Below are 16579 nucleotides of genomic sequence, written 5' to 3' on the forward strand. Positions count from 1 at the left end.
GTGCAAAATTGTTAAGGCTTTCGTGGTCACTTACTTGTTGACAAATCACCTGTTGGCTTCTGTCTTGGATTCTTTGGCCGACGTTTGTTTGGTGATTTTTGAGAATTTTCGCCCAGCACGAGTGGCTGGCTCTGTCAAGGCTTCACCCTCCAATGACCGAAGAACCTGAGACAGTAGCCAACAGGCAATTTTGCCTGTCTGAAAGTGGTTAGATGTACCCTTACGAAGCACTAAAGTGTAAATTGCAGAATACTCTTCTAGATGTAGATTTTATGAATACACGAAAGATAACGTAGACACTAGCATTACGTATCGAATATTTGATTATTTCACGGAACCGGTGACATGCTTCGTACAACAATATAAGGAATACGTTTTCTTCGGTAATAAACTAAGCGAACCAAAATTAAAAAGTGTCTGGGTTAGCAGCCTTATAAAAATATGCTGTAATGCAATCTTATGTTCCATGCTTCGCAGCGTTTGAATTTCACTCTCGTTTGAATTTTGGAAAGCAAGTCTGGATTTAATACATACGCTGTAAGAATGAAAAGAGTGGTTAGCTGAAAGGAAAGCAAAGGAATGCATTTACGCGGAATGACAGACTCTGCATTTCGATTTAGGAGCGACGTAGGTACGTAACAGTTGAGTGCCTGCCAAGAATGGAGCACCGCTGGGGAGAGAAGAATGGTTCCCGCGGTCCACTGCTCAGCTGGCCGCTGCCACCTTGACCCATCGGGGGTGTGGTTGCGATAGAGGGGGAGAGGTGGGGGGTAGAGGGTAGAGCAAAGGTGACTGCACTCTGTGGATCCAAATGACTTCCGATCTGTTCCGCACGGAAAGTGGCTGCCGTAAAGTTGTCGCACGCGAACCGCACTTCTCTCTCCGCCGCCCACTTACTATTGAAGGCCTCACGTAACACATAGTGGCTTCGACAGAACTCGTGTTTTATTCCCACCTCTTCAGTATATGTTATAATTCATTAAAAAACTTGCAACAGCCTCTGTCGATTACTTTTTTATGCAAGATGGGTAGTGGATGGTATCGTTTTAAGAAACGGTGGAAGAAATATAAAAGCACAGCTTTCGGTGCGCCGCCGGACCATGTTCGGTAAATACCGGGTGATCAAAAAGTCAGTATAAATTTGAATACTTAATAAACCACGGAATAATGTAGATAGAGAGGTAAAAATTGACATACATGCTTGGAATGACATGGGGTTTTATTAGAACAAAAAAAAAAAAAAAAAACGACACCCCGTATTGCTAGACGCGTGAAAGATCTCTTGCGCGCGTCGTTTGGTGATGATCGTGTGCTCAGCCGCCACTTTCGGCATGCTTGGCCTCCCAGGTCCCCAGACCTCAGTCCGCGCGATTATTGGCTTTGGAGTTACCTGAAGTCGCAAGTGTATCGTGATCGACCGACATCTCCAGGGATGCTGAAAGACAACATCCAACGCCAATGCCTCACCATAACTCCTGACATGCTTTACAGTGCTGTTCACAACATTATTCCTCGACTACAGCTATTGATGAGGAACGATGGTGGGCATATTGAGCATTTCCTGTAAACAACATGATCTTTGCTTTATCTTACTTTGTTATGCTAATTATTGCTATTCTGGTCAGATGAAGCGCCATCTGTCGGACATTTTTTGAACGTTTGTATTTTTTCGGTTCTAATAAAACCCCATGTCATTCCAAGCATGTGTGTCAATTTGTACCTCTCTATCTACATCATTCCGTGACTTATTCAGTTTTCAAATTTATACTGACTTTTTGATCACCCGGTACAACATTTCCTCGCTCCGAACTGCTCGACATTATCATATGGTGGCTACTGATACATGGCAATGGCCACTGTCCACATTATCATGGAGGCCACGCCTAGATGTCGCAAATGTGCGACAGAATTGTTCCAGGATAGACAACGGCAGCATTTCGTGGACCAAGGTGAAACCTTGCACACATTCGTGGTGCCATAGGTGTAGATTCCGAGTGTCGCCATGAGCAGAAATCGAACCAAACTTGGTTGCTGCGAGTGTCGGGCCCTATGCTGTGACGGCTCAGCCACCGGGAAAAAGTATACTACCGCCGCAATCAGCACAGGGTGCCAAAGTAATCCAACAAGGGAAGTACCACTGTACCAACAGCTGAAAACACACAAAAACTATTTTAAATACGGAGATGTGTCTGTTCTATCACCCGTGAAAGTAATTTATCTGCAAATTGCATTTGCGACAGAAGTGCAAGTCTTTCAGAAAACGATACGTTGTAGCAGACAATTACGACCAGCAGAATCACAAAGCATATTATATGACTTAACTGTTTGGCACAATTTGCTTGAAGCAATATATGTTAACACATGTAGAGGGGACTATTCTACCTGGATGATAGTGTACCTCGGAAAACATGATACTTCCTACTCTGTGTTTCAGTCTCGTGATTGATTTTAGAACCAAATGAAGGAACGCGCTCTAGAAATCGCCATAAGCAGTTTTCGATATTTTCTAATGTTTTTGTTGTTGTGAGACATGAAGCTATGTTTTATGTAGCGTTTCTTAGTTGGGTTGAGTTGTTTTGGGGGAATAGACCAAACTGCTAGGTCTTCGGTCTCATCGGATTAGGGAAGGATGGGGAAGGAAGTCTGCCGTGCCCATTAAAAGGAACCATCCCGACATTTCCCTGGAGCGATTTAGGGAAATCAGGATGGCCGGACGCGGGATTGAACCGTCGTCCTCCCGAATGCGAGTCCAGTGCGCTTACCACTGGGCCACCTCGCTCGGTGTTTCTTAGTACTACGAGTTGTACATATTTAATTGCTGCATAATATACTAAAGCTATTGTGAGAAAATGGTTTATTCTTAATGTACAGAGTTAACGATGAGTGTGATATTTGCAAATGAGCTTAGTTTTGTTTACGTCCTAACTGTTTTCTCTCTTTTCAATAGGGAAATTTGTATTAGTTGCTAATAGTTTCTATTTGAAAACGTTTCTAAACTGTTATTTTTTTGTATAAGATTTCCTCTTAATTGGTCTGCACTTGCTGAGTATTGGTTTGTGATAAAGCAATAATGTAAAACATAGAGTATTAATTTCAGTATTAGAAATATTTTCTCAATTGAAACACTTTTAAATTTGAATAGAAATTTTGTTCCTAGGTGCATGACCGTGTTGTACCTTGGAATAGTTTTTTACATTTGGAAAAACCTTACTTTTCCAGAGTAGTTTTTGTAATTTCAGAAAAATGCTGCAGCAGAAATACTGAGTGTTACTATTTCAAAACAGAGTAAGAAACTGTATTTACCTACTATTAACCCTAGGATGCATACACAGGGCCTCTGAAGCCCTTGTATGTCTTCATTTTTTAAAAAAAATTCTGTAATTTTTTTGTTTGATTTCAAACTGTTTTCCAGTACTCTTTCACTAACACTGTGACATTCCTCCTATCAAGTCTGAATGAGATACCTTTTTAAGTTTTGTGTATAATTCAATACGTTTACCCATACACCATGAATGCATAAGCAGGGCTTCAGAAGCCCTCACCCATTTATAAATGTTCTTTAGCCTATATTGACTTCAACATTTGTTTGGGAGCAGTTATTAATTCAACAATAACTGTAGTGGTATTTCCAGCAACAGGAGTGCCAACAGCAGCAGTAGCTGTAGCAGTAATAGTATAACTAAAAAATAATACACACTACTTTCACATATTGGCGATGTCAGTGTATTATTGATCTTTTTGCTATCAAATGTTTTATCATTGCATAGTATTGTTATCCTGCGCTGCTCTTGTCAGCCTCATTGTTACTGTAGTTTTTTTTGCTGCAAGGCCCATATTGTTACGAGTATGACTCGTTTAGTGCTGCAGAAGCTGCTGTTCGAGAGACACGCCTTTTGCTATGGCTTCGACATGCAAAGCAAGAGTGTCAGTACATGCAAATGCAACTAATTTTGAAAGTGTTGTGGCTCAGTGGTTTGACGAAGATGATTCTTGCGAGGAAGGAAATATTTTTGAAGATGCAAGTAGTGAAGAATCAGCCAATGAACCCGCAGATGTGAATACTGAGGCAGATGGCAGTCCTTCCGATAACATTACTTCATCAGAGTCTGAAAATGAAGAACCACCACAAAAAGGTATAGAAGACCACACATACATTAGTCGGAATGGAACGATTTGGAAATTAGATCCTCCTGCAACTTTTCGTACGCCTAATATCGGAAAGAAGGCACCTGGTCCGGCCGTGGTTTGAAAACCTGTAAACCTAAGGCTGCCTGGGACTATTTCATCTCCAAGGAAATACTAGAGGAAATCATCAACTGCACAAGTACTGAAGGCAGAAGAGTGGTTACTTTATGTAGTAAAACGTGGAAAAACGTTTCACTTGCTGAAATGGAGGGTTTTCTTGCTATTTTACTGCTTTCTGGTGTTGAGAAGAGTTGGGATGTCCCTGTTAGAGAATTATTCTTGGATGAAAAGGCAAATCCCACATATAAGGCCACCATGTCAGTAAATAGATTCGACGATATGAGGAGAATGATTAAATTTGATGACAGGCGTACCCGTGAAGCTAGATCTGCAGATGACAAACTTGCAGCTGTTCGCTATGTGTGGGGACTATTTCTTGACAAGTGTAGAAATAGAATTATTCCCAATGATTCGCTCACAGTTGACGAACAGCTAGTCCCATTCCGTGGAAGACGCCGCTTCACCCAGTATATGCCCTCTAAATCAGCCCAGTATGGCATAAAAATATTTTGGTTATGTAATGCTACACCTGCATATGCTTTAGACGGAATTGTTTACACGAGAAGGAAGCCCCATGAACCTATTCAGAAAAATCTTGGATCGAATGTGGGGAAAGATCTTGCTAAAAGCATTGAAGGATCATCAAAAAATATTATTGTTGACAACTTCTTTACTAGTGTGCAGCTGGCAGAAGAGATGCTTCAGAAGCAAATTACAGTGGTGGGAACAATCAAACAAAATAAACCAGAAATTCCTAATGAGATGAAAGCATCTGCTTCAAGAGCGATTCGTTCCTCTTTGTTTGCATTTGAGGTGACATTACAATAGTGAGTTATGTTCCCAACATGAAAAAGTCTGTAGTTCTCATTAACACAATGCATCATGACAGAAACATTGAAGAAACTCATGCAAAAAAGAAACCAGATATAATAAAGTTCTATAACTCTACGAAGGGTAGAGTAGATCAAATGGACCAGAAAATTCTTTATTACACTTGCAAGAGACAAACTGGAAAATGGTCATTTGCATTAAGGATGAATATGATGGACGACGCAGCAATGAACAGTGAAATTTTATTTTCCGCCCAACATCTGACATACCATAGTGGAAGAAGTGATAACTCGTTTGTTCCTAAGAGATTTATCAGAGGAAACAGTAAGACCACTATTCGAACTTCGTATTCAGGTCCCTAATCTTCTAAAAAAATTATTGATGCCATGCAAAGATGTGGTGTTCAAAAAGATGTCATATTGCCGAACCAACTACCTGTTTCAGGAAAAAGAAGAAGATGCAATTATTGTCCATATAATAAACACAGGAAAAGTGCTATGACATGCACTAAGTGTAAAACCAACATTTGTAAGGAACATAGTGGCGTTCTTTGTGCTTCTTGTTTGTCAGATGTAGAAAACTAAGAAAAATGCAGTTTTATGTGAACAGTGAATAATAACTTTTTGTCAAAATATTGCCTATATACATAATATTGTGAACAATGAGTATGTTTTAATTGAAGAAATTGGTTGTAATAAATGTTATAAAATATAAACTGCAACTTATAAGTGAATGAATCAAATTATTTGCATATGTTGTATGTAAATGGATGTAACTAATAAAAATTTACTCTTAGACTTTTTTTTAAAAAATTAACAAAATGTTAATCACGCTCACCAGATCCTGTTACTGTATGTTAGTAATCTTTGAATTCGACAATAAATTTGACAGAAATACATTTAACGCCAAAGAATGATTATATGAAAAGAGGAAAATTTTAAATTAGAGCACGGCCTTGGAGGCCCTGCATATGCATTCATGTGTGTTTTCGGCACCATGCATCCTGGGGTTAAAGAACTGGCTGGAGGTGGAAATTTGAAAAGTGTTCCAAGATACGACATTCTCCCTTACAACTTACAGCAACTTACAGAGTCATATGGGCCAAAACAGAAGTTGCAGTGTTGTTGTACATTCGTCCCTTATCGAACTGCGAACGCCATTTTCAATGAAATAATTAAAACACATTGGCATGTACCTGTTTGCACACCTTACTATGCCAATATGTGGACACGCTATTCATTTTTGATGTATCTGTACTGGAATAACATAAACAGCTGTGTTTTAATCACTTCATTCAGACTCCGCATTTGCTCTTCAATGACTAACAAACATCTACATCTACAAGATTACTCCGCAGTTCACATTTAAGTGCCTGGGAGAGAGTACATGGAGCCACCTTCAAGCTTTATCTCTTCATTCCCAATCTCGAACACCGTGCGGAAGAAACGATCTCTTAAATTTTTCTGTACGAGCTCTGATTTCTTTTATTTTATTATGATGATCGTTCCTCACAAGTAGGTGGGTGCCAACAAAATATTTTCATACTCTGAGGAGAAAGATGGTGCATTCCATCCAGATGACATTGGCAGGATCACACAGATTGCCTATTCTGGTCGCATGTTTTTAATGTTGAGGTTTGAACTGGGTCGAAAGGGGTCGGAACGGCAAAAAATTTATAAAACCAGAAATCATAAGAAAAATACCAAAACAAACATCAAAGAGAATGCTACTGAGATACATACCTGGTGAGTCAACTGCCCCTACCGACGTCGTTTTGTGCTCCCCACAATGTTGTATCTGGCCATCAAAAACTACAAGCCAGATTCTCATATTCTTTCGCTCACTGTGCGCGAAGTATTAACCCTACATAAAGAAATAGCGGAACCTTTCTGCAGGAAACTTAATGTAGTTTGATTTTATACTGGGAGGCCACAGTTTTCGGGTTGTTCAAGAAAATCGTACAAAAACGACTGTCAGCCGCACTTCTAACGCCACTCTCATCCCTCACCAGCTAGGATTTCTAGCATATCGTTTGTTCGCGACACTACCTACCATTATACAAAAGTTTCCAACTACACGACCTGTTTCTGATATTCGACCTTTTTTCGTCTCTATTGAATGGGCTATTACGCCGCCGGAATAGCAGGGTGTTTCCTTAACATTATTAAGTTAAAAGTGCATATAAGGGTAATAAAGGGAAAAAAACTTTTGTTACCCTAAAACTGATTGCGTTGACAATTACATCCAAGATTAACCCTTACAAGCACAGCAGTTTCGTACTTAGAAGGCCTGACGAACACAACGATGTAACTGTTCATTTTACGCTATTTAAATTCACGAAATTGTTAGGTGAAATTTTCGCAAACACCAAATTTTACAATTTCTAAGGGCTCGACTAAGCTTGTGATGTAATTAGGTCAGTCATTGACGACAAAAAGTTTTAATCTAGGAAACAATTTGTGCGGTCGCAAATTTTTGATAAGTAGTAGAAGGGAGTGCCATGAACAACATAGTAGAAATCCTGAATGGTGAGGATTGAGTGTGGGAGTGGGGAGGCGTTTGAAGGCCACTTTTGTAAGTTTTCCCTTAATAACTCGAAAACAACGGCCTCTAGCGAAAACGCGTCTCGTTACAAAATTTAGCTGCATAAAATTTCCTACAAAACCATTCTGTTCATTTTTTCTGTTCCCCCCCCCCCCCCCCCAAAAAAAAAATACCATTATGCTACTGCGAATCTGATGTGGTTTGGTTCTCACTTCCAGTACATGTTAGTGAAGCTGGGCAAAACTTCTAAAAGAGAAATCAGATATGAAAACTTGGACCAGACGAAGAAACGTTAAAAATAAGTATAAGTAAATGGATCGATATGTAAAGGGATGAATCATTTCATACAGTTTTGTGTTGTGGCCGAAAGTGTCTGTTATGTTAGATGTTATTACATATGGTTTAGGTTGCGGTTACGAATAACGCAGTTTTAATCTAAAGTAACCGATTTATTAGACAGATTCATCGCAACCGAGCTCGGATTTTAAGAAAAGTGCGGGGAGCTGAAGAGAATTATATCATGCTCACGATATGATCATTTGAGACGTGCATTGTATGTTGTGCTGATCAAAGAATACTGTTTGTGGGTGGATATGGCCACACAGTACTTTGCATTTCTTTTTATTGTTTTCTATATTACACAAATTTTAATTTCAACTGCAAAACGGCCATCCAAGAATGCAGCACCATTTGTGAGCCGAGGTTACCTGTTACTTAATCAAGAATATATGAAAAACATATGAAACTCTGTTCTGGGTTTCGTATCACTCTTTTGCACTGGATTTGCATTTTCACTCACATTGAAGCCTAATCACACACTGTTGCAACATTTTCTCTGCAGGGGTTTTGTTGGTTTAGATACAAGCATAAGACATACCTTGAAAAGGATGCTGATGCCAAGGTTCATGAACGGCTTCGTGAAGTCTATGACGCTTTCCCTGGCGTAGTTGATGGTCATCGAGCCAACTGCCAGATCTGCTTTCTGCAAAGATTTTTCGTCGTTTAGTTCAACATAGTTATCACATCACTTCGACACTACTTGTATAATTGTCTATCTTGTGTGTATAGTGTGAAATTTGGGCAGTGTTATGGGGCTTTTCATACAATATGCAATTTTTTTATTCGCAGCTTATCTTAGAAACGTTGTAACTATTTCACCCATGGTCACGTTTAACACGATATCAACGGCACTGAGGTCTGATACTGATATTAAAAGACAGACGTACCGATTCTGCTTCTGTCAATCAGGGATGAAACTTCTGGTTTTGTCAGTGTATAACCAGTAAAAATTACATGGATCTTTTGCAACTTGTAGACTGTTTAGTTGGTAATCACCGTGGAGTAAATCGCGCATTATACTCGTATGCATTGGATTTCACTGAACGATTGCCATTCTGCAGTCCGCCAGCATATCAGAGCTAACGTAGACAATTATTTTATTTTCGTCATAGATGGAAACTGTAAGTTAAAAAACAAAGAAAAATTTATACTTTTTAAGTTCTTTTTATCTTCATCGTGTATTTGGCGTCGCTTATGTTCGAAATAATTTATTTTTGTTAATGCAGTTTAAAGTTCCTGACCGTAAAATAAGATCGCTACCTTGCAGCAATGATATCACCATTGTAACGGATCAGCGTCCATGCGCAGTAATAGTTTTAGTTGAGTAGGTGCGTGGCGGCAGTTGAGTGTGTCTTTGGACAGTGATAGTACCAATCTAGTCTAGACTAGATGACGATAGACCGAGACGCTTATAACGCTGTTCAGACATCGTATAAATTTGTGGTGAAGGAGAAGGTGTGAGTGAAGTGTAAGTTCGGTATCGATCCTATGTTCTAAAAATCACTCAGTCGCAAAACTACACATATCAAAAAAAGTTTTACGTCACCCCGGTTCCGAGAACACCTGAAGATAGATATTGACCGTAGATATTGTATCACAGACACAGTCCCTTTCACTGTTCAAATATGTCACTAACCCCCCCCCCCCCCCCCCCAAACATGTAACAACCATGCATGAGCAGCGCCTATTACACGGAGGGGGTCCTACAGCCGATCAGTTCCAGTCATTCCACCAGGAAGGAGGTATGCGTCTCGTGTTGTCTGTAGCTCAACCATGCCCAGACGGTCAATACTGCGGTTTCATCGCGTCCGCATTGTGACTTTGTGCTAGGAAGGGTTCTCAACAAGGGAAGTGTCCAGGCGTCTCAGAGTGAATCAAAGAGATGTTGTTCGGACATGGAGGAGATACAGACAGACAGGAACTGTCGAAGACGTACCTCGCTCATGCCGTCCAAGGGCTAGTACTGTAGTGGATTACCGCTACTTACGGATTATGGCTCGGAGGAACCCTGACAGCAATGCCACCATGCTGAATAATGCTTTTAGTGCAGCCACAGGACGTAGCTTACGACTCAAATTGTGCGCTATAGGCTACATGATGCGCAACTTCAGTCCCGACGTCCCATCTTTGCAACAACGACACAATGAAGCGCAGTACAGATGGGCCCAACAACATACCGAATAGACCGCCCAGGATTGGCATCACTTTGTCCTCACCGATGAGTATCGCATATGCCTTCAACCAGACATTCGCCGGAGACGTGATTGGAGGCAACCCGGTCAGGCTGAGAGCGAGTCCGAATGGACCGCTGAGGACTGGCATCACGTTCTCTTCACCGATGAGTGTCGCGTATGCCTTCAACCAGACATTCGTCGGAGACGTGTTTGGAGGCAATACGGTCAGGTTGAACGCCATAGACACACTGTCCAGCGAGTTTTTCCTGCTGTTTTGGGGTAGTATGATGTGGGGCCGACGTACACCGCTGGTGGTCATGGAAGGCAAAGTAACGGCTTTACGATACGTGAATGCCATCCTCTGACCGATAGTACAACCATATCGGCAGCATATTGCGGAGGCACTCACCTTCGTGGACGACAATTTTACCCCCATCGTGCATATCTTGTGAATGACTTCCTTCAGCATAACGACTAGAGTGGCCAGCATGTTCTCCAGACATGAACCCTATCAAACATGCCTGGGATAGATTGAAAAAGGGCTGTTTATGGACGACGTGACCCACCAACCACTCTGAGAGATCTATGCTGAGTCGCCTTTGAGGAGTGGGACAATCAGGACCAACAATGCCTTCATGAAGTTGTGGATAGTATGCAACGACGAATACAGGCATGCATCAATACAAGAGGACGTGCTGCTGGGTGTTAGAGGTACTGGTGTGTACAGCAATCTGGACACCACCTCTGAAGGTCTCGCTGTATGGTGGTACAACATGTAACGTGTGGTTGTCATCAGCAATAAAAAGGGTGGAAATGATGTTTATGTTGATCTCTATTTCAATTTTCTGTGCAGGTTCCGGAACCCTCGGAACTGAGGTGATCAAAACTTTTTTTGATGTGTGTATTAATTGTAATTTGACAGTTTAATGCTCAATTTCAAGGAAGTGCAGTTATGTTTGTCAGTGGAAGTCAATCGACAGACACATCCGCTCGAGTATTCACAGCATTCGTAAAATTAGAGGGTATGAAACATGTGACAACAGACTGCAGACCGGCTGCATTGTGTGAACTAACATATACTGTGAACAGAGCCATTACAACAATGTAATACGTCCCACAGCAAATTCGTACAGCATTTCTCGGAATTAGTGAATGTAAATGAATATTGCACCCCACCTTGCGCTGAAAGGACAATTGCAGAAACAGTTGTGCAGTTTACATTCGATTGTCAGTGAGTCTTAAGGCATGGTTAGAGCGGAAGTAGCACAATAACGGCACGAGCGCTCAACAGGTATGTGGAGCCTGAAAAACACGGTAAGTTGAATGTTGAAGTATCAGAATGAGGCACATTATAATTAATGTTACTAATACGTTCTTTTTCAGGCCTGTTTCAGTTAGAGCAAAGTCGTGGCCTCCAATTTTAGTAATTTTTCACGTAAATTCCATGGTTCGGACCCTCAAACTCACTTCAGACCAACCAGGTGTCCCCAGTTAAGAGATGCCTTCAATACAGTTAGTGTACGCCGAACTTTACATCACTGTGTGGTTTTGCCTATTCATTTTTTTTAAGTTTTTTGGTAAATTGTGTTATCATTTTCTTTGTGAATAAGGTCTTATGGGCTTACCCACTATTCGGTCGCAACCACTCCAACAAAGAGCAGGTACCTTCAAATAATTATTTCAGCTCAAGTTTCCATGCATGTGGACAGTGTTTTACATATAAATATTCTTGAGTGTCGCGTTGATTGATTTTGTTTCCTAAATTTTGTATGGTTTTTGTTTTCACGCGTCCTTGTGGGCTTGACTGATCGGAAAACGAACTATACCCATTCTCAATAATTTAAGGCTAGGTATTGCGTGGTGCAATTTTGATTACAATCAAGAACGGCCACATGTGGCAAGTACACAATTTGCCATTGATTTCCATTCACCCACGAAGTGAGAGCTGCTCAGTCATTGAGCCCTGACCTTACTTGTAGATTTTCGTGTTGGGCATAGCGTGCGTTACGTGTGTAATTTTACTTACAATCCAAAAACGATCCCACATGTTAAGTGCAGGTTTTTCCACTGACTTCTATTCACCCACGTGGTGGCCGCTGCACCGTCAATAAGCCCTGATCGTTCTTCAAGATTATCATGTTAGGTAATGCATGTGATCGTGTGAAGTCTTATTTGGATGCAATTGTGATTTATATGCCGTTCTGTATTGTGTATTTTTTCTACGTTGCTTCCTCGTGTTACAATCATATAGTATGAGATTACATAATCACTCTTCCCGCCAAACCCAACCTAGCCCATTACTTGCCTTGTCTGCCACTAGTTTCAAAATACATTACCAGACCTCTTACGAGTCGGCATTGAGCGTCATCAGTGCCTGAAATGTGTATTTTTTCCACCAAGAATTGGGCTGTGTCCCTTAGCAAACAGCATATTTGAACTAGTAATTCCAGCCCGTTGTTCACGCTCGTAATTTCTCTCACCTCACCATGCCTGATAATTCCGTCCTTCACAAATTTACCCTTATCATGCGATCATGTTTGAGTTAATAGCTTTTTATGTTGCAGTAATTAAGTCATGTCACACTGAGATGTATTCGCTCGCGATGCATTATTTCATTTGCTTGCTCGTTTTTCTATCGCGTTCTCCGTTGTACCAGTTACTGTCATTCGTGTCCAGTGTAGTTAAATGGTTTAGTAACTATTCGGACCAACCCTTGTTGTTCTCTAACAAACATTGAATCAGACAAGAAAATAAAGTGATCGGAAGCAATTTCGCAAATATTAATTCACTCCCTCATGCTATTGCTCCTGGTACTCACAAGAATAATAGTGTTTTCCGCTATATAACAACAAGACAACACACCTTCCCCCCCCCCCCCCCCTTAGAGTGTGTGAGAAAAGCAAAAAATAATATTAATATTTTGTGCAGCCAAGCAAGATGCAGGAAGAGATCTTCATGAGACATGTGCTCGAAGAGAAAAGCGCCCACGAAATATGCACAAAGAAGATCGTTTGTATAGATACTCCGAGAAAAATGTACGAAATGATAAAATTCCTTTGTTTCTCACGCGATAATATATTTTGTATAAGTAAGCCCTGAAAATTATGTTTCAAGGAAATTACAATTCGGGTGCAACGGAAGTCGTAAAGCGGCTACTAGACAAGAATTTGATTACGTATTGTTATTCTGTTCTGAATACTGTCCAGTATTACAGTTTCTCCAGACGAGCCACCGCAAGTGGTTTATGGGAACGATTGTGCTGGTTATGGATTGAGTAATGATTAGTAAATGGTTCAGAGATTAAGCAGATAATCCTATGAATATTCGGAAGTTAAACAAGCGTGTTAATGTAGTCTTTGGAGTGTCTTGTCCGCATTTCTAGGAGACATATAAATAATGAAGACCCGAATGTGAACATGACTGTATGATATCGTGAAAATTGTTCCACATTTGTTACTTACCTGTAACACGTGCACACGTTTGTAGTTCATCGCCGTTTCATGTAGCGTTTTCGGACTATTACGAAGCTACTATGCGATGCAAATAAAAATACTTATTCAGTTTTATATTGTCTCTTACATGCCTTGTAACTATGTGGTTAGAAACCACTTTACATGCTACTTTAACTGAGGTACTCCAAAAGAAGAAATCTGTTCGATTAGTAAAAAAAAAAAGTTGGACGTTTTGACAGTTTGACTCTTCCACTCATCCGTTGTTGAAACTAAATGTGTTTGCTGCATCAAGACAAGCTTTCAAGTGTCATTGGCAAAATAGGCAACGTAATTCTCATTGCTCTGAATTAATACCTGGATATTTCCCCATGAACTGCTGATCATTGTGTAAACAAAAATATCGTTAGAAAAGTCCGAGATCGTTGTGGAAGCACAGTAAAATTTCCGTAAAAAGTAACTTATGGTAAATGCGCCATATGTAGCTAGTGCTGCTGCGATACATAGGCTGTTTGACTTTCATAGCTACAAATGAAACAAACAAAAATTCTTAGTAAACTTAGGTCCAGAAATAGTTTCCCAGATAGGACGTTTCACGACAGTATATGAACACCTTATAAACAGAGTCGCCATGGATCCAAATTGCAGATGCGCACTCGATGACAAACATTGCAAGTGTTTCACATGAAGTCGTTCATATGGAGGCAGGCTTCAGAATATCTCCTCATTGACTTCCGCACTGTTGAAGAACCCCAGGCGAGTTCCGAAAGCCGTGACAACCACCAACAATGCGTTCCGGAGATCATAGACACCATCAGTACGTCTGGAGTACGACAAGCCTTTTATACATCCCCACATAAAAATATCTGTCTGGTTTAAGTTGGGAGACCACGATCACCATGGTATTGGCCAGCCACGACCGATATACTTGTCAAAGATTCGTGCAACGTATTTAGCAATAGCTACCCGAAAGTGTGCCGCTGCACCATCACCCTTGTACCACATACGCATGCTTCCACATTAAAGACCAGACCTATGTTTATTTTATATAATGATTCATTTCGTTTGTACCCATAACGATCAAATACACAACGTTAGTAATGTCGTATCATTTGTTGGCCAATTTCTTGCAGGTTCTGTACAATCTGGCAAAAAATACTGTTAATGATGTTCTTAGTTTCTCAAAGTTCTTACATTTAAACAATTCACAATCATTATGAAAAATATTCGTAATTATTATGCTCTTAGATTATAATGGGAAAACCCAAACGAGAATGATGACAAAGTACAACAGCACCATCATTTAGCACATACAATATTTAGTCTGCCATGCAACAAATTAAAGAGACGTGTAGTTTGCGTTAGTTTTAAATGCGTCTGAATACTTCATGCATCTGAACTTTCAAAGCATCCATACAATATCACAGTACTATGATCATTTGAATAACAGGTGAATGAAATTCCTTCCGTGGATAGTCATTCGTTACGAATGTGTTCAGTGTTAGCATGACTGAAGTTCGTCCTTCGTCAAGAGCGTCGTTTTCGGTAGAAAGACCTTCCACACATTGCGATAGATATTTACATTTCGTCCCTCCTGAAACATAGTGGCAGTAAGGAAGCCATTATTAAGAAGTACGGGCGGGTGTTATTCGACGTTATAGCTTGCGGCGAAGCGTAAAGGGGTTGAGTACAAATCTCGTGTCAGCCACTACATTTTATACTGGAAGGTGGTGTGTGTTCTTTCGGACATGTGGAACATAAGACACCACTGGTGGTACAGCGGCCATAAAGAAACTAGATTACGAGAAATCAGGACTTCAGGGGGGAATCAGGACTTCAGGAGCCTACAGGTATTGAAATAAATCAGTGGCGAAAGTTCAATACTTGTTCCGGACTGGGTATTAAACCCGGATGCTCCTTTTCTATAGAACGGTTGTCTTAACAGCCAGATGCGCTACCCGGCCAATCCAAAATCACAACCCTTCACATGCAATTAGCGCTCCCTTTCGCTAGCCTCACTGTTCGCAGCATTGCCTAAGTCCCGCAGGTGTACGAAAGATGTTGTGCTTCCACACTGAAAGTACCCAGAGCCATCCTCAAAAATGGTTCAAATGGCTCAGAGCACTATGGGACTTAGCTTCTGAGGTCATCAGTCCCCTAGAACGTAGGGGAAATATGTAGTAATTCAGGAAATGAGGCCACAGTAATTTTAATCTACCATTCTTCATAAATAATCATGGTAAGCCCAATAGAACTTGAATATTGTTCATATTTATAATAGTTTAGGTTTTACTGTTGAAGTGAAATTAATAAGTTTTGTAACAAAGACCTGAATGCTAAAATCTGAACGCTTAGGTCCAGCTTAACGATCGACATTTCATATAGAAGTGCATCATTAAAATGACAAACTTTGTAAATAACTACTCTGTAGCTTTATTTGCTTATCAGTATTTTCAGTTAAGCACCAGAACCTCATTTCCTCCACACAAAACACATTGAAGGATGACAGCATGACACCTTATTGAATAATTAGGTAATAGCATATTTGTTGTAAAGTTTAGTGCAAATAGTCACTTTTGTTCTTTATTTACCAGAAAGCTCATTGGTGCAAGCTACTGGCCATGACATTCAAAGTTAAGAAGGAACTTGTATCGTTTTTATGTAAAAGAATTTAACGTTTATTAAGTAATGGATATTACTGTTACTTTATTCAGAACGTGAAAGTGGCCAAGTTCTGATCAATTATGCATGTTACAATGTGAAATAATGTAGAATAAGCTATAGCCAATCGTATGGGCGGCTTCAGGAAAGGGAACTGCCGTAGTCAGTGAAGCGAGGACGTTCGGCGAGCGGGAAAACGAGGCCGGGGACGGGCAGAAAGGGACAGTTCGGATGGAGACGGGAAAGCGTACGGTCGGTCTTTAGGTATCTAGGAAGTGAAACGACATAGAAAATTTCACGTTGTGTGGTATCGCGGAACTTAGTCTCTGAGCGGTG

General features: G+C 40.5%; 1 protein-coding gene across 1 annotated transcript in view; it reads right to left on the reverse strand.

The window, feature by feature from the left end:
• The window catches only part of LOC126456503 (glutamate receptor ionotropic, kainate 1), a 338468-nt gene that overhangs the window by 108428 nt on the left and 213461 nt on the right, over nt 1-16579 (reverse strand). The window contains exon 10 of the mRNA XM_050092256.1: nt 8498-8602. Within this exon, the coding sequence (XP_049948213.1) occupies nt 8498-8602 (105 nt within the window). The remainder of the gene's footprint in view (nt 1-8497; nt 8603-16579) is intronic.

Source organism: Schistocerca serialis, chromosome 1 (assembly GCF_023864345.2).
Source record: "Schistocerca serialis cubense isolate TAMUIC-IGC-003099 chromosome 1, iqSchSeri2.2, whole genome shotgun sequence".
Taxonomy (NCBI): Eukaryota; Metazoa; Arthropoda; class Insecta; order Orthoptera; family Acrididae; genus Schistocerca; species Schistocerca serialis.